Here is a 27,386-nt window from a genome sequence, read left to right on the forward strand (position 1 = left end):
TTATAGATGCCCATACTACTTAAAAATTTGGTTTCGGCCTGGAGGGGGTTGTGTCACCAACAGGATATTTTTTTCCTTATTTCTTTGAACTAACAAGCGATGATTTACGGCGCTATAAGAGCAGTAAAATGAAACGCGAAAATGGGTCCCACGGTGAGTGTTCTGGATGGCCATACCAGAATTTACAGCTCAGTGTGGCCATCCACTATTCTCACTGTGGGACCCATTTTTCGCGCTTCATTCTACTGCTCTTACAGTGCCGTAAATTGTCGCTTGTCTGACCGTAGCCTTATATCGCAACGCTCAATCACAATCATTCTCTATATCTAGTCCTCAATCGGACAACACCTCACACGTTCTGTGTAAAATTACATATCTCGCCTTCGTGTACATTTTGATTTCACGTATTAAACGTATATATTTGACATAGCAAAGTAGTCAGTTAAACATCGCTATTTTTAAGACAAATTATTGTAAAATAAAATTATTTGTAAAATGAATCGTGTTCGTATAAAATAAAATATTTCAACTCACAATCTACCACTACTTCAACATCGAATTGTACCTGCTAACAGTTAATAATTATTAATCTTAGTCTTTCATAATCAACCATTAGCAGTTTGGTTCTCGACTTATGTTGAGGACAAGGGACATCCACAATACTGTTTATTGAAAAATAGTTAACCCTTAACTACTGACATGGATGCTTCAGGATGTAGACTCTGGCATGCGGTATGTCATGCCGTTGCCTATTCTTCTTTGTTCTCAATATGAATTTGTGTTGTATAACTGTATTTGTTTTTTACGTCAACTACGAAATTATTTTTCACACTGCTGTAGAATAAAATACTGCTCCAAATAAAATAAACTTTATTTTTTCAAGAAAATTATGAACGTATGCATACTATTAAAAAATGGTGGAAGTTCTTACAAAATTATTTATAAACTGAATTACAAAAAAAACTTTAGTATTGGTGACTCAAAAATAGTGAAATAGTGCTTTCCATTTGAAGATAGAACAACTGGATGAACTTGTTGCCATACTAATAGCAAAATAATACACTGGACTGTTTTTAAAACTATGGAAACGTAAACACTGACATGCGATAAATGATACCGCAAGAATACGTTAACGTAGCTCAAAGACTAAACCATACTAAAACTGCAGCAGTTGGGAGAAGATACAACTATACACCATTTGAAGGTACACAGATGGTGTTCTAGAGATCTTTTATAAAACACGTTCTACAACGAATAATTATTTATGAAACAGTTCGTGAAGTATGCTTTTTGCGAACGCACGCGATGTTTATACATTGCGTAAATTCGCAAAAAGTACTTCACGCACAGTTTCATACAATATTTTATCTACGATAAACAAATAAAAAAACTGTAACTCTTCGTCACTGGAATTAATTTCTATTCTACAATTTTTAGAACTTTGACATTTAAAAATTCTAACTTCTTTCAAACCAAAAACTGTCAAAACTTTTGTCGTAATTTATTGCTGACAACGTCATCACCATGACAACGCGAAAGTTAAGGATATTTGATTATATGAAAGTGTGCCAAAAACAATGCGAAAAAGTAAATCCCGTTTAAAATACATTGTTACTTCACGCACACTTTAAATCCTTCACGTACTGCTATCTATATTGACAGTTTTCACAAACTAAAAACTTATACATAATATGAGATAGAGTAGATAAATATATTTTCGGCAAGGTATGACATACCGCATGTTAGTGGTTATTACTGTAGGATTCGTTAAAGACAATCGTAATAAAAGTCCGTGTGATGTTTAACAGTTTTAACTAATAAAATAGATAACTAAATTATTGATACTATTAAATTGCCGAAATGTAAAAGTGTTTGTGTAATTGCGACTAAAATTTTACGAGTTCTCACAAAAGAAACTGTCTTTGAAATAATCGCGTTTATCTACTTAATATATGACCGGATTGTCAATATATAAGTACGTCTTAAACTTCCTCCTTTCGATTATTCCCAAATACAACCTCTTTACCCATTCGAATCTCAAAATCGACTGTCTCTCGCCAGCCTACGCTAAATAAAAATCTCTTGCATCTAATCTCCCATTTCCGTTTTCCACTGAGAATCAAACTATTAAAATTGGTTCAAAGTTGCGAATGTTATTCTTACTTAATTAGGCCTTAAAGATTCAAAGTTAGAAGTATTTCGGACCGGCTACCGTAGTAGTCCATATGTGTGAGACTCTTATTCCGTGCTCGTAATAATAATTAAGAAAAAAATATATACAGGGGAATTTAAAAATATAAGGTAAAATATTTAAAATTCTATATTACTATATCTTTAAATATAGAAGCATTATGTTCACCATGATGTCAATAAAAAAGCCTACAATAGAAAAATGGGTGGAAATGCATAGTTGCATTTTAAAGTGCATAAACATGTCAAAATATGTGTATTAAGGGTCAGATTTTGTTACTCGGGGGGTTTCCCCGCAAATTTATGCAAACAGATAACTCGGAGGTTTTTGGGGTTGATGAACAAGAATACGCCATCAGATCCGACCACTGGTCAACCTGGTGCCCAAAAAAAGTTCGAACTCCAGAATCTAACATGCCTTAGCAGTGAGCTTGGGTACCAGCTGGTTAAGGGTCAGTTTTGATGGCGACCCCTATTTGCATGCATTCAGTGCCGAAAACCTTCTAAATTCAAGAAGATGACGTTGCTTAGCAGTAACCGTAGATACCAGGTGCTCCAGGTGTCATTCTGATAGCATATTCGTTTTGAGTCAAGCTAAAACCTCCCGAGTAATCTAATGTATTAATTTAATGCCGATAACCCTCAATCCTTCAGATGATGTGACTTAGTAGTGAACCTGGGCACCAGGTTCTCCAGGGGTCAGTTCTGATGGCGTAGTCGTGTTCGGCGACCTCAAGAGCCCCGAGAAAAAATCTCTCCCTTAATATGTGCAATTCTGCATTTCCGCCCATTTTTCTACTGTAGACATTTTCCTGTGACATTATCCTGTGCACAATGCAAAAAGTTGCACGTTTCTAGGTGTTGCATTTTAAAATCGATTTATTCCGGCGTTTTTAATGCTAAGTGCCCTGGTCTATAATGTCAACAAACAAATGGCGTTTTTTACAGAACAAAATTCATATCTACTGAACTGTTAAATTCAGAACTTTTTACGTTGCCCTCGCATACAATTAGCAGTGTATGACCATAAATCATTATTCAGAATAACATCGACCACTCAGTTAAGAGCCTCTAAACTTTATTACGGTAATATTTTCCAAAACATTAGGTCTGTTATTATGATCAATAATACGCTACCCCAGAGAGGAAAATTAAGCGGAAAATCCCTTTCCGGATAATGTCGGTCCAAAATTACTATATCGGAGAGATTTCACGAATTCTCTTTGTACAAGTTCACAATGAGATCAAGATAAATATTTGATAGCTGACCGTCGGATCTCACAAAATACACACATTTACAAACGCCATGTCGGACTTGTTGTTGACGTTTAAATCGGGAGCGAAAACATACAAAAATTAAGTTATAATTCGGCTGTTGAGTTCGTGCAGCAAATAGGCAATGTTAGATACAATAGTCTAGTCTTTGATGTTAAATAAACTAAATTACCAAAATAAGCTATTTTTTGAATCCTACATAGGTCATTTTAAACCATTGCGTTTATTTAATATACTCTATTGCTGTTTAGAAAACTTCACCAGTTGATAAATTGACAAATTATGGACGAAACGAGAGTAGCGAGAGAATTGTAAATTAATACCACATTGGTATGTACACTGATACTACAATACACTGAGTTGTATTAAATGCGACCGACTAACTCTGAGACTGGTTGGTAACTAAAGCGCTGGTTTCCTCGAAAGCGGCACCGACAACCTGCGACCGTAGAACTGCGATGAATTACGTCAGATTACGGTGAAAAATTCAAGGTTCTTCACTGCGGCAATGGAATGTGCAAGCTCAGCAAGCGGTAGCTTCCAACGCATCCTTGGAAACCACCGCTATTATTTTGCATGGTACAGTTTTTTATGATGTCATTCATCGCAGTGTTACGATCGCAGGTTGTCGGGACCGCTTTTGAGGAAACCAGCGCTTAACTGAACAGTATAAGAAATCGGCTTCTTTAGACTTTTACAACGAGGGGGAAATCAATAATTAATTTTTGTGCGTGTTTAATTTAAATTTTAAGCAAATAAAACCTTTTAGGGCGGTCTGGTAGCACATAGAACTTTTAAAAGTTTGTAGAGCACAAATGCAATAATACCTAATCGAGATTGTGTTTCTAATCCGAGGTATGTTAATCCACATATGGTGAATTTAGGCTATTAATTGTTTTTGTAAAGGCTGAAAATTGAAAAAGAAGAATTAACTGGAGATCGAGATTATAAATTTGTTTACAGAGTGTCACTGGCGAAGCGTCCATGTAACCACTGTTACCATTGGTAACAGTTAAAAATCGTGCAAATAAATATTTTATGACGATGAATAATTCCATTTACCAATATTTTTACCAATAGAAATATATTATTATATTATGTGTTAATAGTACCTAATTCAGTAAATAGCCAACTACTCGTAGACACACGAAAATATTGGCGAGTTTATGTGACTCAGTTGCACTTTATTATACTCTGTTACCAGTCTCATTTGTAGTTACAATGGTTATATCCTCGCTGTCGCTCGGGACCGGCTAGTGTCTGAAAATTTTGAAAGAGTGACGGCGTAAGCCCGTAAGCGCGCTGTGTATATTAGTAGCCCTGTTACCAGATTTAAATTTAGTTAGGGTTCCTATAAAAAGTGTGCGTGCAGTTAACCATGGATGAGTGTCACTGCGTAATCGATCAAATACTTGAAAAGTAATTCTCCTTGTATAATTTTGAAGAAAAATAAATAAAAATGTATAAACATTCTCAATTTCTTTGCAAAACGAAAATGCAGCAGCTGCATAATACTCTGGTTAAAGCGGAGAGTGCAGGAAGAGTCTATACCGGTTTCGGAGATCTTTTTCCCCTCATCAGTAAACCCATATCATCTTCTCTCCACTTTAACCATTTACCATAGCTTAGGGCCTTCCCGAATTGCAAAGAAAGAAATGTCACGGATGAACTAGGGCCATCTACCGGAAAACAAACTAAGTTATCAATCGAAAAAAAATAAGATTATTGAAAATGAGAAACCTATTTTAAACAATTTAAAAAAGGAATAAAAAAAAATTGTTCGATATTTTAAATTTAGTTGGTACAGTGAAAATCCTTATTGGTTATATGGTTGCAGGAAAAATAGACTGTATTGTTGGCCATGTCTTCTGGTTTCTACAGAAAAATGGGTGGACCAGGTTCACGATTTAAATGGTTTTAGAGTTTTAAAAAGGAGACATGAAATTTCTCCGTTACCTACATGTACGATGTATACCCAATTTGATTCAGTTTGGCAAAGTTTGAGTTTGTTAAAAAATAGATAGGTATATCCTTAGCACACTTATAATAGATACCTTATGTTTTTTGGCCAAACAAGAATTAGCGTTTCGTGGTCATTTTGAGGGCGACGACTCTGACAATCTAGGCAATTATAGGGAATTGTTAACATTAATTGCCAAACAAGATCAAACATTTTGACAAGATCTAGAAACATCAACTGTTTTTTCGAGAGGTTCAAGTGATATACAAAATGATGTTATTGAAGCTATATACATTTAGCCATATCTTCATTTTTTCAATAAGATTTTTTTTTCATCTGGTTTTGGTAACACTTTAGAAAAAGTCACGCGTCGCCACTGCAGAGCGTAACAATCTTTGGGCCAAAGATTTCGGTTTGTTACAAAGTTGTAACACTAAGTTAATAAATCCCTTTTTTTTTGGGAGGTGAAAATCTCCAAAAGACCGTCTGGGAAGTTGTCTCAGGTGTGTCATATTCAGTTCGGCACGCTTCACCGCATGCCGAGGCCGCCTACCGACTAAACTCACCCCCTGTTCCTCCAGCCGACGGGTCTGGAACCGCACTTAGCGTGCATACCTGACCCGCCGACCTTACTCTTAACTCCCCTCTGGCACTTTTCGCGTGCATTCCATGGGTTTGGCGGTCGCCTAGCCTTCCTCCCGCAAGAGCCTCGCGTCAGACCGGTCGATGGAGCGACAGTCCGGCGCAACCCTCTCGCAGGTGGGGTGAACGGGGTGCCCCCTCCCACGTTGGAACTAGCAAAACAGAACCAGTTGGTAATTACGAGTAACGCCAAACATTCTTACTTTCATCAATGCATTCATTCAATACACACATCCATTAAAAATCTCGGATTTAAAACAAGGAGGCAGTTGGCGTAGGTTGGATGTAAAAGGTCCTCCCTCGCCAGATGCCCCGGGACGGACACGGGTAGAACAAAGAAAACAGAAATCAAAACAGAAACAAAACGAGAAACACAAAAGGCACTCAGCCTAAGTAGAAAATAAAAATCCTCCCCCTACTGATAGCCTCTTGAGACATGCACCACAGTTAAATAAGATTAAGATAAAACGGGTAAAATGTTATATAAATAAAATTGATAAATAAATAAATAGATAGATAAAATAGAATAAATAAAATAAAATAAGGGCAGCCAGCGTAAATTGGATGTAAAGGGTCCTCCCCCGCTGACTGCTTGCATGACACAAACATGTTAAAAAATAAATAATGACGATTGGTCATCCCGCTTGCAGACGCCTCTCTTTTTCCTCTTTATCCTTGATTGTCTTGGTGACAAAAGCAATGATCAGGTCAAAGTCTCTCTTGCTATCGATAGCTTATCGATTAGCTCATGAGGCTCGCCTAGAAGGGATCCCAGACCCAGCTGTAGCTCAGTACGCCCCGCGTGATATTCAGGGCACACGAACACAACATGCTGCGCGTCATCCACTACTCTACACTCGGGGCATAGATCGTCCACTGTCTTCCCTATACGATAGGTAAATTTCCTAAATGATCCATGTCCCGTCAAGAATTGTGTGAAGTAATAGTTGGCGCGCCGATGCCGACAATCGTACCACCTCACCACATCCGGAATCAAGGATCTCGTCCAGGCCGCCTTCTCGACTTCGACTGTCCATTCCCTCTGCCACATCTGTAGACTTCTCGTCCTCTCCTGTGGTCCTGAACCTATTACCTCCTTGCCCCTTTGATACATTCGGACTCTTTCTCTGGCCAGGATGTGCACCGGTACAGCACCAGCCACCACCTGTAAGGCAATGCTTGATACAGTTCTGTACGCGCTGCACACCCTGATCAGAGGTTTTCTCTGAGCCCTAAGAAGCATGTCTTTGTACTTTTTCATTCGAAGGACCTCGTGCCATACTGGGGCCTCGTATAACACTATAGATAGGATTGATTGTAGCATCACCGTTCTTTTCTGGGATTCCGGACCCCCTATATTTGGCATCAGCTTGTTTAGTGTGGAGGTCCTTTTTTCTGCCTTCCGACATGCTTCTTGTATGTGTTGTCCGAATATAATCCTGTCGTCAAATATTATACCTATGTATTTCACTGTCTTCTGGGGTCTTATTGCGGAGCCTTTGTATTCAAATATAATATCATTTCTTTTTCTCGGTCCCCTAAAGATTATGGCTTCCGTCTTCTCTACTGCTAATTTTAGGTCGCTTCTTTTTATCCAAGCCGCAATCTTTCGTATTGCTCTATTTACTTTTCCTATTATTCCCCCATTCGTGTTGTCTTCGATTAGTAAAGCTAGATCGTCCGCGTATGCAATCGCTCTCACTCGTCTCTCCTTGTTTGCTTTTAGTACCCCATTATACAAGGTGTCCCGAAAAAATTGGTCATAAATTATACTACAGATTCTGGGATCAAAAATAGGTTGATTGAACCTCACTTATTTTTATCCAATAGTGCACACAAAAAAAGTTACAGCCCTTTGAAGTTACAAAATGAAAATCGATTTTTTTTCATATATCGAAAACTCTCAGAGATTTTATATTGAAAATAGACATGTGGAATTTTTATTGCAGCAACATCTTAAAAAAAAATTAAAGTGAAATTTGTGCACCCCATAAAAATTTTATGGGGATTTTGTTCCCTTAAACACCCCCAAAATTTTGTGTACGTTCCAATTAAATTATTTTGTGGCACCATTAGTTAAACACAATATTTTTAAAACTTTTTTGCCTCTTAGAACTTTTTCGATAAGCTAGTGTTTATCCAGATATTTTGAATATTTGTCGAATCCACCACGTATTTGTATATACATAGTTAAGTACAAGTCGACAAGCCAGTCATGGCGCGTGACCTTGAGCGAAAATACACAGCGACAAATGCAGAATACGAGAAGGTCAGCCGCCACCACTCGCTTGTCGCACTGTACGATTATAGAGACCTGTTGCTAATTTGAAAATTTATTTATAATTTACATTTTTAGGTATATTTTGAAAAACAAGCTACATCTCGATAAAAGGTGACTTATGAAAAAAAGACTAAGAGGCAAAAGTTTTAAAAACACTGTGTTTAACTAATGGTACCATAATAATAGTTTAATTATAACGTACACAAACATTTGGGGAGTTTAAAGGAACAAAACCCCCATAAAATTTTTACGTAAATATATTGAAAAAGAAGCCGCATTTCGATAAAAAATGGCTGATCTAAAAAATACTTGGAGGCAAAAAAGTTTTAAAAACGTTGTGTTTAACTAATGGTACTACAATAATGAATTAATTGGAACGTACACAAAAGTTTGGGGGTGGTTTAAGGGAACAAAATCCCCCTAAATTTTTTATGGGGCGGACAAATTTCACTATAATTTTGTTTTAAGATATTCCTTTCATAAGAATGATACATGTCCATTTTCAATAAAAAATCTCTAATAGTTTTCGATATATTGAACAAATCAATTTTCATTTTGTAACTTCAAAGAGCTGTAACTTTTTTTGAGCACATTTGTACTAAGGTAAGTTAGGTTCAATCGAACTATTTTTGACCCCAGAATATGTGGTATAATTTATGACCAATCTTTTCGGGACACCCTGTATAATATATTTCATAGTGAGGGTCCCAGGACTGACCTCTGGGGTACTCCCGCGGTCATCTCTTTCTTCTTTTTTTTTTCGATATGCATACGGTTCTGTCAGATAAGTAGTCCTTTATTATGTTGGACATATATTCTGGGGCCCATTCGACGACTCTGTCTACTATAAGACCCCAGTTTGCTGAGTTATATGCATTTTTTATGTCCAACAGAACAAGGACCCAGGTCGCGGCGTCGACTGTCGATCTACCTTTACGAAACCCATACTGTTGATTTAATAACACTCTCTCATCTTTCAACATGCCTTCCAGCGTCTTCTTGATAAGTCTTTCATAGGACTTACCAAGGCAGTCTAGGAGGCATATTGGCCGATAAGAGGATGCTGAATCGGGGGGTTAATAAAGCCCTTACAAAAAACCTTTTGTAATCAAGATTGGGATAATAACTTTATTTACAGGCTGTAACAACTATAGAGGAATAAAGTTAATTGTGGTACACAATGAAATGTTGTGCTGTAAGCTGTTAAACTGTAGATCGAAGGTTATGGAGACAGACATCGGTAGGAAAAGAACAGTTTATGTTTATGCCAAGAAGGAGGGCAACGGATGCCTAGTTTGCTTTGAGATAGTTGATAGAGAAATACGGTAAGAAAAAAGAGAGCTATATCAGGTATTTATAGATCTTGAGAAGGAGTACTATGAGAGAGATGGGTTCCTGAGAAATGCGTGAGGCGCGTGAAAGATAATATGTATGAGGGAGTATACACCAAAGTAAGGACTTATTCGGAGTGACCAAAAGTTATCCAGTGACGGTTGGTTCCCATCAAGGCTCTTCACTGAGTACCTACGTCTTTAATATTATTATAAGTAAGGTATTTTAGGGGAGGAGCCTCCTTGTTCAATGATCTTTGATGATCATATCGTGTTAGTAGAGAATAGCAAAGAACTGTTGGATAAGTTTGAAGATTACAGAAGGGCTATTGAAGAGGAAGGAATTAAGGTCAGCAGATCTAAAACGGAGTATATGTGGTTGGGAGGAAGAGAAACGGTTGATGACATCGGATTGTTTGAAGAAAAACTAGTACGAGTAGGAAAATTTAAATTCACTGGCTCGTTCATAACGGAAAATCGGACACTCCATTGGAAAATCGTCCACGGGCTATAGACTGAAGGGATGAACATAAAGATAATACATGAGTGTGGTGAAGCCTGCGTTGGTGTATAGCGGTGAAGTGTGGCCGGTAAAAAAGAGCTAGGAAAAGAAGATAAGATCATAATCAATGGCGCTACAACTCTTCGTGAGTCTTTGCCGCGTTTACTATTGCCTTCCATGTTTGTCGGTCCTGTGCCACTAATTCCCATTGTCGCACTCCCATTTTCTCTAGATCCTCTTTGACTGCATCTTTCCACCTTTTTCTAGGTCGCCCTACAGACCTTCTTCCATCTGGCCTTTCCCAGAACACATTTTTTATAAGGCGATTGTCGTTACTGCGTATCACATGCCCTGCCCATCTGAGTCTAGTAGCCTTTATATATCTGACTAGATTTTCTTTTCCGAATAGAGGCTCTAGCTCGTTATTGTATCTGCGCCTCCATTCGTTTGTGACGCTGTCTCTGCAAGGGCCATATATCATTCGAAGGAGTTTACGTTCCCACACCAGCAATTTATTTATTTCTCTTTTTGTTAGCGTCCGTTTCGCTTCCATACACGACTGCTGGTCGTATTATGGTCTTATATATCTGGATTTTTGCACCTCGTGAAAAAAGTTTTGACTTTATTAGATATTTCATTGCGAAAAAAGATCTGTTTCCTGCCATTATTTGGGTTTCAACTTCTCGCTCAAATTTGTTGTCATTTGTGATTGTTGCTCCTAGATATTTAATTTCTTTAAGCACTTCGAAGTTATGATCGTTTATAGTAATATTACCATAGACGACCATATATTTTGTTTTGTCTTCATTTATTTTTAGACCGATGTTTAATGCAGCTTTTTCAAAGCTCGAGAAAATATCCTTAATTTCTAATGTTGATTGTGCTACTGTGTCTACGTCATGGGCAAAGCAGTTATGTCTGGTTTGAGTTTTGTTGCACAATTAATGGAATCATAAGCCTGTTTGAAGTCTATAAAGATCTGATGAACGTCCTGATTATATTCCCAATACTTTTCAAGCATTTGTCTTATTGTAAATATTTGATCAATAGTCGATCTGCCAGGCCTGAAACCACACTGGTAGTCACCAACTATTTCTTCGGCGTATGGTACTAATCTTTTTAATAATATCAAAGCCAATATTTTATACGTAGTGTTGATTAGTGAGATTCCTCTGTAATTCATGCATGATTCCTTTTTTCCTTTCTTGTGTATTGGTACAATAATACTACCACGCCATTCTTTCGGCATTATTTCTTGTTGCCAGGCCTTTTCTATTAATTGATGGATTCTACTTATGAGTTCATGACCGCCTGTTCTAATTAGCTCGCCATCAATATTGTCCAGACCAGGGGATTTATCGTTTTTAAGCGTTTTTATGGTATGCGTAATTTCTTCTATGCTTGGTGGGGGTATTTCTAATTCGGCCGTTTGATACTCATGGTTCTCCGTTGTTTCCACCATTTTCATTGTTTTCATCAGTAAAATTTTGGATATTCAGAAGCTCTTCAAAATATTCAGCACATCTTTCTATTATTTTGTTTTTGGCAGCCAGCATTTCTCCATTTTTATCTCTCACGAAGTTGGTTGTCCATATATACGAGCCTCTCTTATGTTGTCTTACCTCTCTGTAGAAATTTTTACTTTGATTGCGTCTGTGTTCTCCTTCTACTTTTTCAATTTGCTGTTGTAGATATTGTCTCTTTTTTGCATAAGAGTTCTTCTAGCTGCGCCTCAAAAAAAAAAGAAAGATAAGAGTAGCTGAAATAAAATTGTTACGGTGGATGTTGGGTAAGACTAGAAGGAATAGGATCAGGAACGACTTGATTAGGGAAGAGCCGGGGTGACTACACTACGGGTAAATTATTCAAGAACAAAGACTTATGATTTGGTCACGTCATAAGTAAGACGTAGCAATGAAAACCATGTGAGACGAAGAATGGAGCTGTTAGAAGTTGATGGAAATAGAGGTAGAGGAAAACCGAATAGAAAATGGAGGAACTGTATTGCAGAGGACTTGAGGGAGAAAGGTGTAGGTGAAGAAGACACGATGGGCATAAATGAGTGGCAAAGAAGAGTACAGAACAGCGACACCAGAAAAGGAAAAGCTAAGGAAAAAGAAAAAGAAAGTAATATCAAATTACTAATACTTGTCATCCGTCTATGAAAACCGTCTTACCGTCTTGGAAAGATCCAAGATGAACCTGGTCCTGGTAGAAGAAGAACATAATGGCTGAAAAATCTAAGGCAATGGTATGGAAAATGGACTACATCATTATTCAGAGCTGCTGTTAATAAAGTCACGATAGCGAATATGGTAGCCAACATGATATCTAACGAGAAGTATCAATGTATTCGGAAAAAACGATCGTCAACCAACTTTTAAACACAACCATCACATGTCAGGCAATATCAAAATGTACATTGGAACAATAATATTATAATGACAATAAATAATAATGATTGAAAATAAAGTTAAAAGTTATTAACATCGTAATAAACACATGTCATAGAGTTGTAATGTTCTAATTTTCAACCAAATATATTTTCTAGTTTAAGGATTTAAGTTAAACAAAAAATAAAAAAATATGAAAAAAAGAATGTGTGTGTACTTTGTACGCACGTAAAAAGATATTCTTCTACTATATAGGTAATTTAAACGAAGTAAATATACTTAACAGGTTATTTTTATTTTATTTAAAAATTAAACTAACTTTCTTATCTACCACTTTCAAAAAATTTTTATTAAAATAACGAAAAATAAAAAAAAGTATGAATCGTCTAGGATTAGAACCCGCGACCTTCCGTTCTCTGTCCCACCGCTCTGCCAACTACGCCATCGAGCCACTTGAATTGACATGTAAGTTTCGGATATAATTACACAACACGGCGACAAACTGTAAAAATGTTATGCCTACATACAGTAGAAAAAATGAAAGAATACCCATGAACGAACATATAAAACACGCTTTATTTTCCTGTCACCGTGTCACACAAAAAATTGGCCAGCGCAAGTACATGTAATAATTATTATTACATGTACTTGCGGTGGGCAATTTTCTTTGTGACACGATGACAGGAAAATACAGCGTGTTTTATATGTTCGTTCATGGGTATTCTTTCATTTTTTCTACTGTATTTTATTATTTTACTACAGGGAAACACAAATCCAAAAACACAAGAATTATAATAAATAATAGATTTCCTAAAACCACTAATATATTCTTTTAATGACTTATTTGCACGGTTACAGATACATACATACCTATCTTGAAAGATTAGCAATGAACTACATACTGTCAGTGTGCGCAGGCGCGTGGTTCATGTACAATTTTACCCTCAATCGATTCGCCGCTAAAGAAGAATATCTTCAAAAAAAATTTTAAGAAACGCTTTTCTTTAGTTACGAGTGACTAAAATTAAAAATATAAAAAAATCAACTAAAAAGCTAAAAATAAAAAGGAATTGAAAAAATCTAACACATTCGTCAAAGAAAAGCGTGGCGCGTCTTCATCGAATAAACGGTTTTCGCCACACGCTTTTCTTTAACGAATGTGTTAGATTTTTTCAATTTTTTTTATTTTTAGCTTTTTAGTTATTTTTTTATAATATTTTTAATTTTAGTCACTCGTAACTAAAGAAAAGCGTTTCTTAAAAAAATTTTTTTCATATATTTTTTTATTTTTTACTTTTTAGTCTTACACTTTTCAAACATTAAAATATATCGTCATGTTTATTAAAATATGTATAAAACATAATATGATGTACTAAAATGAAAAGTAGTCGGAATCGGCAAAAAATTTGAAACTTTATTGTTTATTAATGAAGCATAACGTAAACAATTAACGTAAAAAGTGAAATTATGTATAGTTCATATAATTAGCTACAATTGTAAAAGTTTCAACTTTCTTCATTGTAAAAAATAAGAGAATTAAGGCATTTTCAGTTAAAATCGTTTTTTTTTTATTTACAATTAACAATTATTAATGAACATAAAAATTTTTTATTGACTATTCGTGTATTGTTCCCGCGAATGCGTATGTCTGCAAATTTTCAATCATTTGCATTGAAGAAAAGGCAGTCAAATTAACGTCTAAAGATTTGACCCAAACGATTGAGCTAAAGAAAAGCGTTTAGTGAATACGCCAAAACGAATTCTAATGTTAATTGTAGCAAAAACGTCTCTACTGGTGGTTTTTCTAACACTACAAACGATAAAAACACGATTTTTTTTAATTCGAGTTTTGGTTGAAGTTTTATTTCGTATCGTATTGAAATTTGACACGAATAAGCGCCGATTTTTAAATAAACAAATATATGAGCGTTCAAAATTTGAAACTCTATTGTTTATTTATGAAGCATAACGTAAACAATTAACGTAAGAAGTGAAATTATGTATAGTTCATATCATTACCTACAATCTGTAAAAGTGTCAAGTTTTTACTTTGTAAAAATCAAGAGAATTTAAGCATTTTCCATTAAAATCGTTTTTTTTATTTAAACAATCAATAAACATAAAAAAAATTATTGACTATTCGTGTTCCCGTGAATTCATATGTCTGCAAATTTTCACTCATTTGCATTGGAGAAAAGGCAGTTAAATTAACGTCTAAAGATTTGACGCAAATTATTTAACTAAAGAAAAGCGTTAAAAAATAATTATTCATATGACTTAATCCTGATCTCAGATATCGAAGATACGAATGACAATAATTACGAGATACGAAAATTTCTACATCTAAGACTTTTTTTCTAATAGAAATTTAAGGATTCGGTGGAGGCAGCAGTTGAAATAATACATAAGAAATATAGATAGAAGGAACGTGGAATATAAAGTGAGAAACGAAAGATTATTATTATTGTAAAAATAATTTTCGAGTCAAAAACAAAAAAAAAATAAAACAAAACAACTGATTAAATTTTAAGCGCACCGTGTATATTTTTCTGATAGTTTACGATGAGATGCACTAAGCGGTGATCAATATGTCGACGCCCCCGGTATAAACTAAGCACCTATTTGTAATAGATTTGTTTATGCTCCAAGTAAACTTGCTCTTATTTTCTATTTATATCTCTTCACGAGGTATCATCATACAATTTACGAGAGGATACGTTATTTTAACACAAATTTTATAATGTTCAGAGTTTAATCTCAGTAGAATTTAAGCGCTAAAGCTGAAAATGCCTTACAGCATTGAGAAAAAGAGCGATCAAAGTATTTTCTTGCAAATTCCTGAGAATGACCGTTTTAGTTCGCGATCTAGTTCGTTTTCTGACTATAATCGTGGAGATATTAGACCGAAACTAAGAAAAACTGTGTCTTTAGAAGAAATCCTGTTCAAAAAGAGGAAAGAAAAATTGTTTAGTAGAAAACATGCAAATAGGAGAAGCACTCAGTTGACACCAAGAAGAAAGAAGCGAAGAGGAAGTGAAAAGCGAAGAACCAGTGTAACTGACAAAAGTTTTTCCAAATATACAGTAGATAATGAATCGAGGAGGCAGTCAAAAGTATCTTACAGAGACATTTATGCATATAAAGACAATTCAAGGAGGAATTCATCTTATCAAGACTACAGAAGACATTCGTCATTCACAGAGAGAAATCCATCTTACAAAGAAGCCACCAGAAGAAATTCTTCTCGTAGAAGCTCCCACATTTCTTCCAGAAAACCATCAGTCTCGAGTCGCCACCACGATTATACAGAAGAAGAAATAAAAAAGTACAAACACAGAAAAAAGATAGTGATAACAATTTTGTTAACATTTTTTGTGTTGTCTTTCATCAGCATTTTAACTGTCGTCATCACCTTGACTCACAGATCTACTGCTATGGTACAAACCAACAATTCAACAAGAAATGTCACATATTATACATTTTCTGGATCTGCAGACCATATGTGTCGTGAACACGGTATAGGAAAATTATGGTAAGGTTTTGAGAATTTGTGTACAGTATACAGTATGAAACATAATATTTAACTTTTGTAACCTTTTTTTTGATATTTTTCTATTGTGCACTTTATTAATATTAACAAAAATCCTGGCCTTGTCTTAATTACCTATAATTTTTTGCGATTTTTATTGTCTTTCGTTGATTGGTTTCGAATATATAGCCTAGGATAATTAATTAGACTCAGAAGCAGAGACACTTTATAGACCAGTAAGGATCTGTTTTTAGGTGGATGTGAGAGGTGGCATTCAGATTTTTGTGGATAAAGTTAGGTGATAACTTCGTTAATAATAATTGATTTATGCTCCTTCTCAAATATGCCCGGAACATTAATAAAAAAAATAAAATATTTAAAAATTTCAAAAAATTTCGTTTTTTCTACTTTTTTTGCTTATAACTTTAAAGCGATTCATTTTGGGACAAGGTCGTATAGGAATAAAACAAAGATAATTGAATTTTCTATGAGATTCGATTAGCTAAAAATGTCTTAATTTATCACCCTTGCTGCAAAATAGCAATAAATATAAAATAAGGGGGCAAAACAAGCCTGTCGTTATTCAATGATTTTCCATCACTTAGGTTACACTTGGAACCTTCCTAAGGCGCTTAGAAAATTTTGTAATGTGCTAAAACCGTACACCAAATTTCATTAAAATTGACTAACTAGATTTTGAATAATAATTTTGCAATCTAAACTTTTTTTAAAAAATTAAAATTTTTTAAAATCTTGCACAACAAAAACTAGAACATACAAAGATTTGTCAATTTTTTACATATAAAGAAGCACTCCACCTATCTAATGCACTTTACATAATTGAAATCGGATGATTTAAGCAGCCTCAGCAATGCTTTAAAATTATAAACAATTTTTTGGCTTATAATCAAATTAGTGCTGTGGCCAGGAGGGGGTGCTAAGGGCTCCTTTATTTAGATGGACTTACCCAAGATTTTTATGTATTTTTTGACCCGTAGAACACGATTTTTTGGGTAACAGTTGATCCGGATGTCGATAAGATTGTTATAAACAAAGAACTTGAGGAATTACATAACATCGATTTTTCGCAAAATAAAACATTTTTTTGTATTTCTTGGGTAATTCTAAGCAAAAAATGTTCTTACAAGTTTTTTCGTAGGATGCAAAGTTTTAGAGATAAACGCAGTGGAACTTTCAAAAAATCGAAAAATTGCAATTTTTGAACGCGAATAACTTTTGATTAAAAAATAAAATAGCAATTCTGCTGACAGCATTTGAAAGTTTAAGTCAAATTATACCGGTTTTAATTATTTGCATTGCTAAAAACTAATTTTTTTATTATTAAACAAAGCTATTCGTTTATAAGCCAAAAAATTGTTTATAAGTTTAAAACATTGCTGAGGCCCCTTAGATAATCCGATTTTAATTCTGTAAAGTGTATTAGATAGGTAGAGTACCTCTTTATATGTAAATAAATTAGCCAACTTCTAAATGGTCTACTTTCTGTTCAGAAAGATTTTAAAAAAATTGAACTTTTTTAAAAACATTTAGATTGCAAATTTATTATGCAAAATCTATTAGGTCGATTGTAATGAAATTTGGTACACGGTTTAAATATATTACAAAGAATTTCCTAAGTGAAATACTAAGGTTCTAAGTGCCACGACAGGTGGTTAAAAATATTGAATAACAACAGGCGTATTTTGCCCCCTTATTTTGTATTTATTGCTATATTGCAGGAAAGGTAATACGTTAAGACATTTTTGACCAGTCGTATATCATACAAAATTCAATTATCTTTATTTTATTTCTGTACGACTTTGTTCCAAAACGAATCGTTTTAAAGTTATAAGCAAAGAAAGCAGAAAAAATCGACGTTTTTCGAAATTTTCAAATATTTTAATTTTTTTATTAATGTTCCGGGCATATTTGAGAAGGAGCATAAGTCAATCATTATTACTGAAGGTGTCACCTAACTTTATCTGCAAAAATCCGAATGCCACCTCTCACATCCAAAAATAGACGTTTTTTCACAGATCCTTACTGGTCTATTAGTGATATATTTCATTTTCTTAAATGAGTTACATGCAATTTCAATTCTGGTTGTTAGTTGCAAAATCGTTATTCTCATTTATTATAGTTCCAAGGTAGAATAGATACTTATATACAAGTCTGATATTTTAGTCATCAATAATAAATTGGACTTACTTTTTGGACTATTCTCTGCAAATATTCAATAGTCTCTGTCAATAACACAGTGGTATTTGCATACCTCAAGTTATTAATAGTGATTTCATTTACTACAACGCCGTCTGCTTCGTTGTCCAGTACCTCTTGGAATATAACTTCCGAGTACAAGTTAAATAGCAATGGTGAGAGAATGCAACTTTGCTGTACCCCTCTTTTCATTTTGATGTTCTCCGATTGTCTATTATCTATTTCTATGTACGCTATCTGGTTATAAGTTTTCTATTATTCTTGTATCTCGCTTGTGCATTTGCTTTTGTTTCAAAATTGCCATGAGTTGGTCGTGTCTTACTACACATTGAATAAAGCCTCTATATTTTTTTGTAAATACGATTGTGTATAGTTTTTAAAAATAATTTCAGTGTATGGCTCATTAAAGGCAAGCGTTCACAGACCCGCATCGTACGGACCGGACGCATCGTACGCTACGGATTTTAGTTTGCCTTGTACAAAAACTTATGTAACTGCGTCTACTGATCCGCATCGTACGGATCGCATCATCGGGAATGACGAAGGGTTGCTTCGAGAGGCAACTTTTGCGATGCGTGCCGATGAATCATTCAGAATGCCGATCAGTGAACGCGCTCTGTTCGGAATTTCGCTTGGTCTAGTGGGAGCTAATCTACAGCTATTTCCATTTGACGATTGTCTTGTCCGTATTGAAACAAGTAAACTCAGTTTTAACTTTTATTTTATATATAGGTATATTTAGAAAAAATATTACAGGCCATGATAACTTGATGGGGATTAAAATATCATAAATATTACTAATTTTTCAGGTTTATTGGTCTTTTTCAAGATATCTTGCTTGAGTATCTAACTATGAAAATTTATTCTGGTTAAAAAACAAGACATTTTTCTATCTTAAAGCAATGAACTTTTTAAAAAATACATATTAGACTTGTAAATGATGTTACTGAGAGAAGTGTAAAATTGATGCAAGACATTTCCCATTGTCCATTGTCCCTCACAAAAGATGAAAAAGCAAGAAAAGTGTATTACAAGTAGTTGAAAACCACAGAAAGTATTTTACCGATTTCAGAAAGGCAACTTTATTAATTTAATCTTTAAGAGGATCGGTACGTATTTTCGGCTGCAATGCTATTCAAATGGGGATTCATTTTTTTCAAATCCTGAGAAAACTAATAAGTATTTTTGAAAAATTTAAACGCAGAATGAAAGATTATGTTATTAGCGAGGGCCGAAAGTCCCTGAGAACTTCTATAATGTTTATTTTAATAAGTTACAGGGGTGAAAAAACTAAGAGAAAATGTAGTGTGATTTTTAATTTCAAATATCTCATTCAAAATAAACTTTTTATTTATTCTAAGGGACTTTCGGCCCTCGGTAATAATTTAGTCTTTCATTCTGCGTTTAAATTTTTCAAAAATATTTATTGGTTTTTTCAGGATTTGAAAAAAATGAACACAATGCCCTGGTAATATTTTCCAAATCTGTCTTTGTCTTACAACGCACTCAACCGAATATAATATTGTCAGCATATATTGTCAGTCAGACACTGACAATCAGTGACAATTTTAAATATTTGACATTGCATCGGGAATATTTTGAGAAATTGATTAAATATTATTGATATATAGTGTATTTGATAAATAATTGATTTAAGACGTGAACTTAATAAAAAGTTATTTATTGTGTATTATTTGTGGAAGATCCAAGCAGAGAATACATCAGATATATCCTGTGATCCAAGTATTTTGTTGTTAGAGATGTTCAAAATTTTAAGCGTTCCAAAATAACAACATATTATTAAAAAATCACTTTAACACTTTTCCTCTTTTCTCGATTGATTATTAGTTTTTGTTGTACAAATAAATTATTACAATCACTGAAAACATAGTTAGTGCAAAAATTATTACATTTATTAACTGAATTAATAATTTGCAATTATAAAAATAACAGTTATCCAAGAACATTCAAAAGCCATCTCTTTAAATTAATTATGACATTTTCAAGTAGAATGACATTCTAGTAATGTTTACATATCCACACCAGTGTGAATTTTACTACACGTAATTTGTCATGTAAAGACAGAAAAAGTAGGGATACACGTAAAATATTTGCGAATTATGTACCCATAGCCTTAAAGAAACTTTTACTGATGTACAGTCGGAAAAATGAAAGAATACCCATAAACGAACATATAAAACACGCTGTATTTTCCTGTCACCGTGTCACAAAGAAAATTGTCCAGCGCAAGTACATGTAATAATAATTATTACATGTACGAGCGCTGGCCAATTTTTTGTATGACACTGTGACAGGAAAATACAGCGTGTTTTATATGTTAGTTCATGGGTATTCTTTCATTTTTCCTACTGTAGTTACTATTTTCCATTTAAATCAAATTGTAACAGCTTTGTGTATTCCTTTATAACCAAATGTATAATTAGTTAGAAAAATGTTTGCTACTATGCGGTCTACCGTCGTGTTTCTGTAATAGCTTGCGGTCTACCGGTTGTATGTACCTAGTACGTTTCGTTTTGTAGATATTTAAATAAGATCTACATATTTTACGTTTTTGCGGATTTCTTATTACTTAGCAGATACATTAAAATATCATATTTTACCATACGCATAACTGTAGTTAATATGCATACATTAAATATGAAATTAAATAACAACCAATTTTAAAGTAAACCTTTATACCTAAAATAAACCTAAAATTATTTTTCTACCCTAGCAGGTAGTGGCATCGGCAATCCGATCGCTGCCGATACAGTGGACGCAGTATGAAAAATTAATCCGATGTGTACGATGCGTCCGATACGTACGATGCGGGTCTGTGGACGCTTGCTTTAAATATATTGTTCAACGATCTTTACATTTTTTAGCGTTGGTTTTCTTAAGGATTGCAATGAAAGTAGACGTCAGCTAATCATCCCGTATTTTTCCTGTTTCATAGAATGTATTCAAAAGTTTAGTAAGAACAAGTATAAATATTGTCTTCGTTTAACAACTTTAATAGTTCAACAGACATCTCGTCCGAACAAGGAGCTTTTCCACTTTTCATATTCTTCTTCTTCTTCTTCTTCTTCTTCTTCTTCTTCTTCTTCTTCTTCTTATTCTTCTTCTTCTTCTTCTTCTTCTTCTTCTTCTTCTTCTTCTTCTTCTTCTTCTTCTTCTTCTTTTTGTATAGACATGATTCTGTCTGTTCTTTTATGTACCTCCACTAAGTTGTTGGTCCATCATCTTAGTGGTCTTCCCACTGATCGTCTTCCTATTCGGGAACCATCTCTCGCTGTCCTTACTATCTACTCTATTTTTGTTGTTATTCGGCTTATGTGGTCATTCCATTCTACTCTTATGTTTCTTACCCAGTTATTAATGTTGTCCACCTTCATCTTTGTCGTATATCTGTACTTCTAACTCTGTCCCATAGAGTCTTACCATCGATTTTTCGAAGGGTCTTCATCTCCGCTGTTTCAAGAAATCTTTTTGTCCTCTCTGTGTCGGGTCGTGTTTCTGCCGCGTATGTCATTCTTGGTCTGATGACTGTTTTGTAAATTGTGCCTTTCATTTCTTTTCTGATATTTTTATTTGTCCATATTGTGTCATTCAGGCAAACTGCGGCTCTGTTTGCTCTGTTCACTTGATCTTCCACTTCTGTTTCGAGATTTTCGTATCTAGATAGTGTAATGACTAGAAATTTAAACTCCATCACTTGTTCTATTATCCGATCCTCCAGCTCCAATTTACATCTTATTGTATTTTCTGTTATATCCAAGCATGTTCTCTTTTTTTTTTGGAAATTAACATTTTTTTTCTGGCAGTCATGTTAAATTGGTGCAGCATGCGTTGTAAATCATCTTCACTTTGAGATATGCATCGTCTGCATAGCAGATTATTTTAAGTTGTTTTTCTTCCATTAGGTATCCTTTTTTAGTTCTTACTTTTTTTTTTTTATAATTTCATCATTATCATGTTGAACAATAAAGGACTCAAGGAATCCTCCTATCTTATCCCATTGCCAGCTTAAATTGGATCATTTAGATCATCTTCTACTTTTACTTCTATTGTGTTTTCTGGTAGATATTTAGATAGGTATAGAAAATAATACACAGTAGAATTGTTAAAACTCTCGAATATGCAATCAGTGACACACAATTTGGCTTTAGAAATGGTATGAGCACACGAGATGCTTTGTTCGGCTTGAATGTGCTGGCCCAGAGATGCATGGACATGAATCAGGATATGTACTTATGTTTTGTAGACTTTGAAAAGGCATTTGATAAAGTTCAACATAAAAAGCTTGTAGATATATTAAAAAGCAAAAATATTGACAGTCGTGACATGAAAATTATATCTAATATATATTGGAATCAAACTGCCAAGATAAGAGTTGACAACCAGGACACCCAAGATATCAAAATACAGAGAGGAGTCCGTCAGGGTTGCGTGCTGTCTCCACTACTTTTCAATGTCTACAGTGAAGCGGTATTTCAAGAAGCGCTCTCAAATTCAATAGAAGGTATATCTATCAATGGAGAAGTTTTGAACAACTTACGTTTTGCAGACGATACAGTAATAATAACAGATAACAACAATGATTTACAGAACGTAATGCAACGCCTTAATGAACGCTGTCATGAGTACGGACTGAAGATGAATTTAAAGAAAACTAAATGCATGATCATAACTAAATCAGCACACGTAAACATCCAATTAACTATTGAAGATACTGTGATTGAGAGTGTGGATAACTACAAATACTTAGGAACATGGATAACATCAAATGTAGAACAAACCAAAGAAATTAAGACACGTATTGAAATAGCACGTGCATCATTCATTAAACTTAAAAAGTTTCTTTGTTGTCGGGATATAAGGTTAGAACTACGCCTAAGGATGCTTCGATGTTACGTGTTCTCTACTCTTCTTTATAGCTTGGAAGCGTGGACGTTGAAACAAGTCCATTTGAATAAGTTGGCCGCCTTTGAATTTTGGTGTTACAGAAGAATCCTACGAATATCATGGATTCAAAGAATGTCGAATGTGGAAGTAACTAGAAGGATAGGATATCAACCGGAAATAATACTAACTATCAAAAGACGAAAACTTGAGTACTTGGGACATGTGATGAGAGGGCAAAAATACGCATTATTACAACTTATTATGCAAGGCAAAATCCGAGGAAAGCGAAATGTGGGAAGACGAAGAACATCCTGGCTTAAGAACTTACGGGAATGGTTCGAATGCAGTAGTGCAGAGATATTTAGAGCGGCAGTCAACAGGGTCCGCATTGCCATGATGATTTCCAACCTTCGATAGAAGATGGAACTTAAAGAAGAAGAAGGTAGATATTTTCGATCGTTTTAATTATTCTTGTGTACAACAAATGGATAACGTCCTTTAATTTTACCCTATCAAATGTTTATTAAATCCTGGTTGCACCAAATATCTTAAGCTTAAGAAGTGCTTTAAGCTCAGCTTACGAAACATACGCGTTGCACCATTGAGACTTAGATCAGTTTTCAGCTTGCAAAATGGATTACCACGTAGATTGAATTAATAAGAATTGAAAATTAAGCTGCAACGTAAGTGAGACTTAAAGTTGCCCTTAATTGAAAAAATCTGAGGGTGGTGTTTGCACTTTCAGGATGATATCAAATTCCAATTATTTTATGTGTTTTTGTATTATTTTTTTTGTGCATTATACGTTTGTGTTATAGGTTATATTTAAGAATACAGGGTAGAAGGATTCGTGGAAGAAGACGCATCTCCTGGTTAAATAATTTGAGAGCTTGGTTTAACTGCACTTCTGCTGATATCTGCTGCTTATTTAGAGCAGCGGTATCGAAAGTGCGAATTGCCATGATGGTTGCCAACTTTCTTAGAGGAGATGGCACATGAAGAAGAAGTTATAATATGTTTGTGTATCATGTGTTTATGTATTATTTGTATATGACTATTTCTAAATAAATTGCTTATTACCATTCTACTTTCGCACAAAAGGAATACTCAATTTTGTATACTTAACTCGTAAAAGATGTTAAGTGTGTGGCTCATCAAACTGATTAGTCTAAAATCACTGCATTTGGTGGGCCTACTTCTCATAGGTGAAACGACTCAAACCCATCATCTGGTATTTTTCTTTCTTTCATTCCTGGAAATTCCCCTATCCGCAACTTGTGAAGGTGCCTGATGGTCGATCTAGCAACCACGAACGGACAGAAATATAATAATATGCTTCTAACCACAATAAATTCTTACGTCTTTTTACACCCTTAAACGTTGATGAATACGTGATAGAAAACTTACAATATTCAAGCTATATAATTGTTTTTCTTTTCTACAATCACTTGATAAAGAAGACTTTTTCGCTTGTCAATGGCAACGAAAAGTCGACGTTTACTGAGTACCGTCACTGTATCGCTCTAGCGCGTAAAGTTTGATTTTACGCTCGTCGTCCGTAGCAACCGTAAAATCATACAATACAAACACATTAAACTTTCAAACTCCTTCTTCTTCTTATACTTGTTGTAGATCTGTCGATCTGTTAATTCCGACGTTGAAGTATTTCTTGAGAGGTAGACTGCCAGATATCTCTCCATCTTTTTGGTGGTCTCCCCGGTGGACGCTTGCCTGCTGGTTTTCCTTCTAGAGCAATTCTTGGTAGTCTGTGCTCCTCCATTCTTTTTTACATGACTGAACCATTCCCTTTGTCTTTGACTGCCTCATCTGACTACATTTTGCACGCCACATTGTTCCCTGATGATGTTGTTTCGTATTCTATCTCTTCTTGTCTTCCCTGCTATTGCTCTTAGTGTCTTCATTTCGGGTGTTCGTAGCATTCTTTTGGTTTTATTGGTGTCTTCTCTTGATTCAATGCCATAGGTCATAACAGGTCTGATGCAAGTTTTATAAATGCTAACTTTGCTGCCCATTCTCATATATGGCTTATTCCAGACTACATCTCTCAAACATCCGGACAAGACAGCGGCCTTGTTAATTTGTCCTCTTAGGTCTCCGGCTGGGTCATGATAACTTGATACCTCTACACCTAGATATTTGAACTGGATTAGCTGTTCTATGGGTTTCTCTACCACTAGCTTGCATCTAAATGGGTCTTTCGCAATGGTAATGCATTTTGTTTTCTGCGTGAATATGTTCATGTTGAGTCGTCGACATGCTTGATAGAATCGTTAAAGTTGTCTTTGTAGGTCATTCTCGTCCTCTGCAATCAGGGCTGCATCATCCGCATAGCACACTATACTAATTCTACTGTGGCCTAGTCTGTATCCTAGTTGTAGCGATTCCACATCTTCTATTATTTCAAAATTTGAACAATCAAACTGAAAGATATAAAAGTTAATGTTATGACAATATAATGACAGATATAAGATAGTTACAATAAAGTTAATGATTTAAAAATAGTTTCATTTTATTAAGTGATTGGAGAAAAGATGTTGTATGTATTACAAGCGCAAAGTGACATTATTGCTTTCGAGTAATTACCTCTCTCCGCTACGCGCCGAGCGGTAACTCTTACTCTCAAGCAATAATGTATCACTTTTCGCTCTTAATACATAAATAACTATTTTGTATAAAATTTCATCGGTGAAGTATATTTAACAACATTGGTTTTTATTATCTAACTACTGTTTTCTTTTCAGTTCGTAAGGAAAACGAAGAATTCATGAACTCTCTAACAAGGCACAAGAATGTTTCAGCTTCAGCAGCAAACTCCGTCCATTTAAATCATACGTAATATCGACAAGAATTACTTAATAAAATCAATCAAAATACGGGTACCATAACATCTTTACTGCAGTACATTGATGAACGATCTAAAAATTGTTTAATAGAGCGGTAAGTAGGAAAACATTTAGCGTTTCAAAATGAATCAAGAAAATTGGTTTGTATAAAATAGCAAAACTAAATTATTGTGCCTAAAGATGTCCTAACAGGATTTTATATATAAATTTGTTTTAGTTAAGAATTCAATCGTAAGTAAGGCAATTAGTTTTTTCTCAAACCTTGAAGCAAAATGTTTTGCCTGATTGAAGCTCAAAACGAATAATTTAATCTTTAGTATTTTTATATATAATATAAGTGCTAAAATTACAATGTTTGTTTAACTTATAAAAAATGTTACTGATCTAGAGTTTGCTCTATTAGCCCTTTCAGTACTATTTATTTTTTCAGCAAACGAAAAAATATTTTTTGTCTAAAATGTACTTAAAACAGTTCATATAACACTTTTTTGTTAGTAGTATAAATATAACAGAATCTTCTTCTTCTTCTTCATGTGCCTTGTCCGTTGCGGACGTTGGCTATCATCATAGCAATTTTAATTTTGTTTGCGGCGTTTCTCAATAACTCGATCGATGTTAGTCCAAACCATTGGCGTAAGTTTTGAAGCCATGAGTGTCTTCTTCTTCCGGGTCCGCGTTTGCTTTCTATTTTACCCTGTATTATTAGTTGGAGTATATGATATTTATCATGTCTCATAATATGACCGAGGTGTTCAAGTTTTCGTTTCTTAATTGTGAAAGAGATTTCTTTTTGTTTTCCCATTCGGCGCAGTACCTCTACGTTGGTGGTGTGAGTCGTCCAGGATATTTTGAGGATAAGACGATACACCCACATTTCGAATGCTTCCAGCTTTATCATTAATGTTTGCGTCAGTGTCCATGCCTCTCTGCCATACAGCAAGACTGGAAATACATAGCACTTTATCAGCCGTACTTTTAATGGGAGAGATATGTCGGAATGGGTGAATATATTTTTCATGTTGTTAAATGTTGCTCTGGCCTTTTCAATTCTAGATCGTATTTCGGTTGTTTGATCCCATTTCGAGTTGACGACTGTTCCAAGGTATATATACGAGTCAACCTGTTCAATTAGTTGTCTTTTTATTTTCAATTGCCGGGCAGGTTTTTGAGTTTTGCTGACCAGCATCCATTTTGTTTTATTTATGTTGAGGTTAAGTCTTCTTTATTCACTCGCTCTTTGTACCCTGTCCATAAGATACTAAAGTTCATCGATAGTACTGGCAAGTACGACTATATC

The 27,386-nt window shown here is 34.7% G+C and overlaps 1 protein-coding gene across 1 annotated transcript in view; it reads left to right on the top strand.

Annotated features, from left to right (window-relative positions):
• Positions 1 to 26,589, top strand: part of LOC126885529 (uncharacterized) — a 75,831-nt gene extending 49,242 nt beyond the window's left edge. The window contains exon 4 of the mRNA XM_050652110.1: positions 25,988 to 26,589. Within this exon, the coding sequence (XP_050508067.1) occupies positions 25,988 to 26,082 (95 nt within the window). The 3' untranslated portion in view covers positions 26,083 to 26,589. The remainder of the gene's footprint in view (positions 1 to 25,987) is intronic.
• The last annotated feature ends 797 nt before the right edge of the window (positions 26,590 to 27,386 follow it).

The sequence above is a fragment of the Diabrotica virgifera genome, chromosome 5 (assembly GCF_917563875.1).
Source record: "Diabrotica virgifera virgifera chromosome 5, PGI_DIABVI_V3a".
Classification (NCBI taxonomy): Eukaryota; Metazoa; Arthropoda; class Insecta; order Coleoptera; family Chrysomelidae; genus Diabrotica; species Diabrotica virgifera.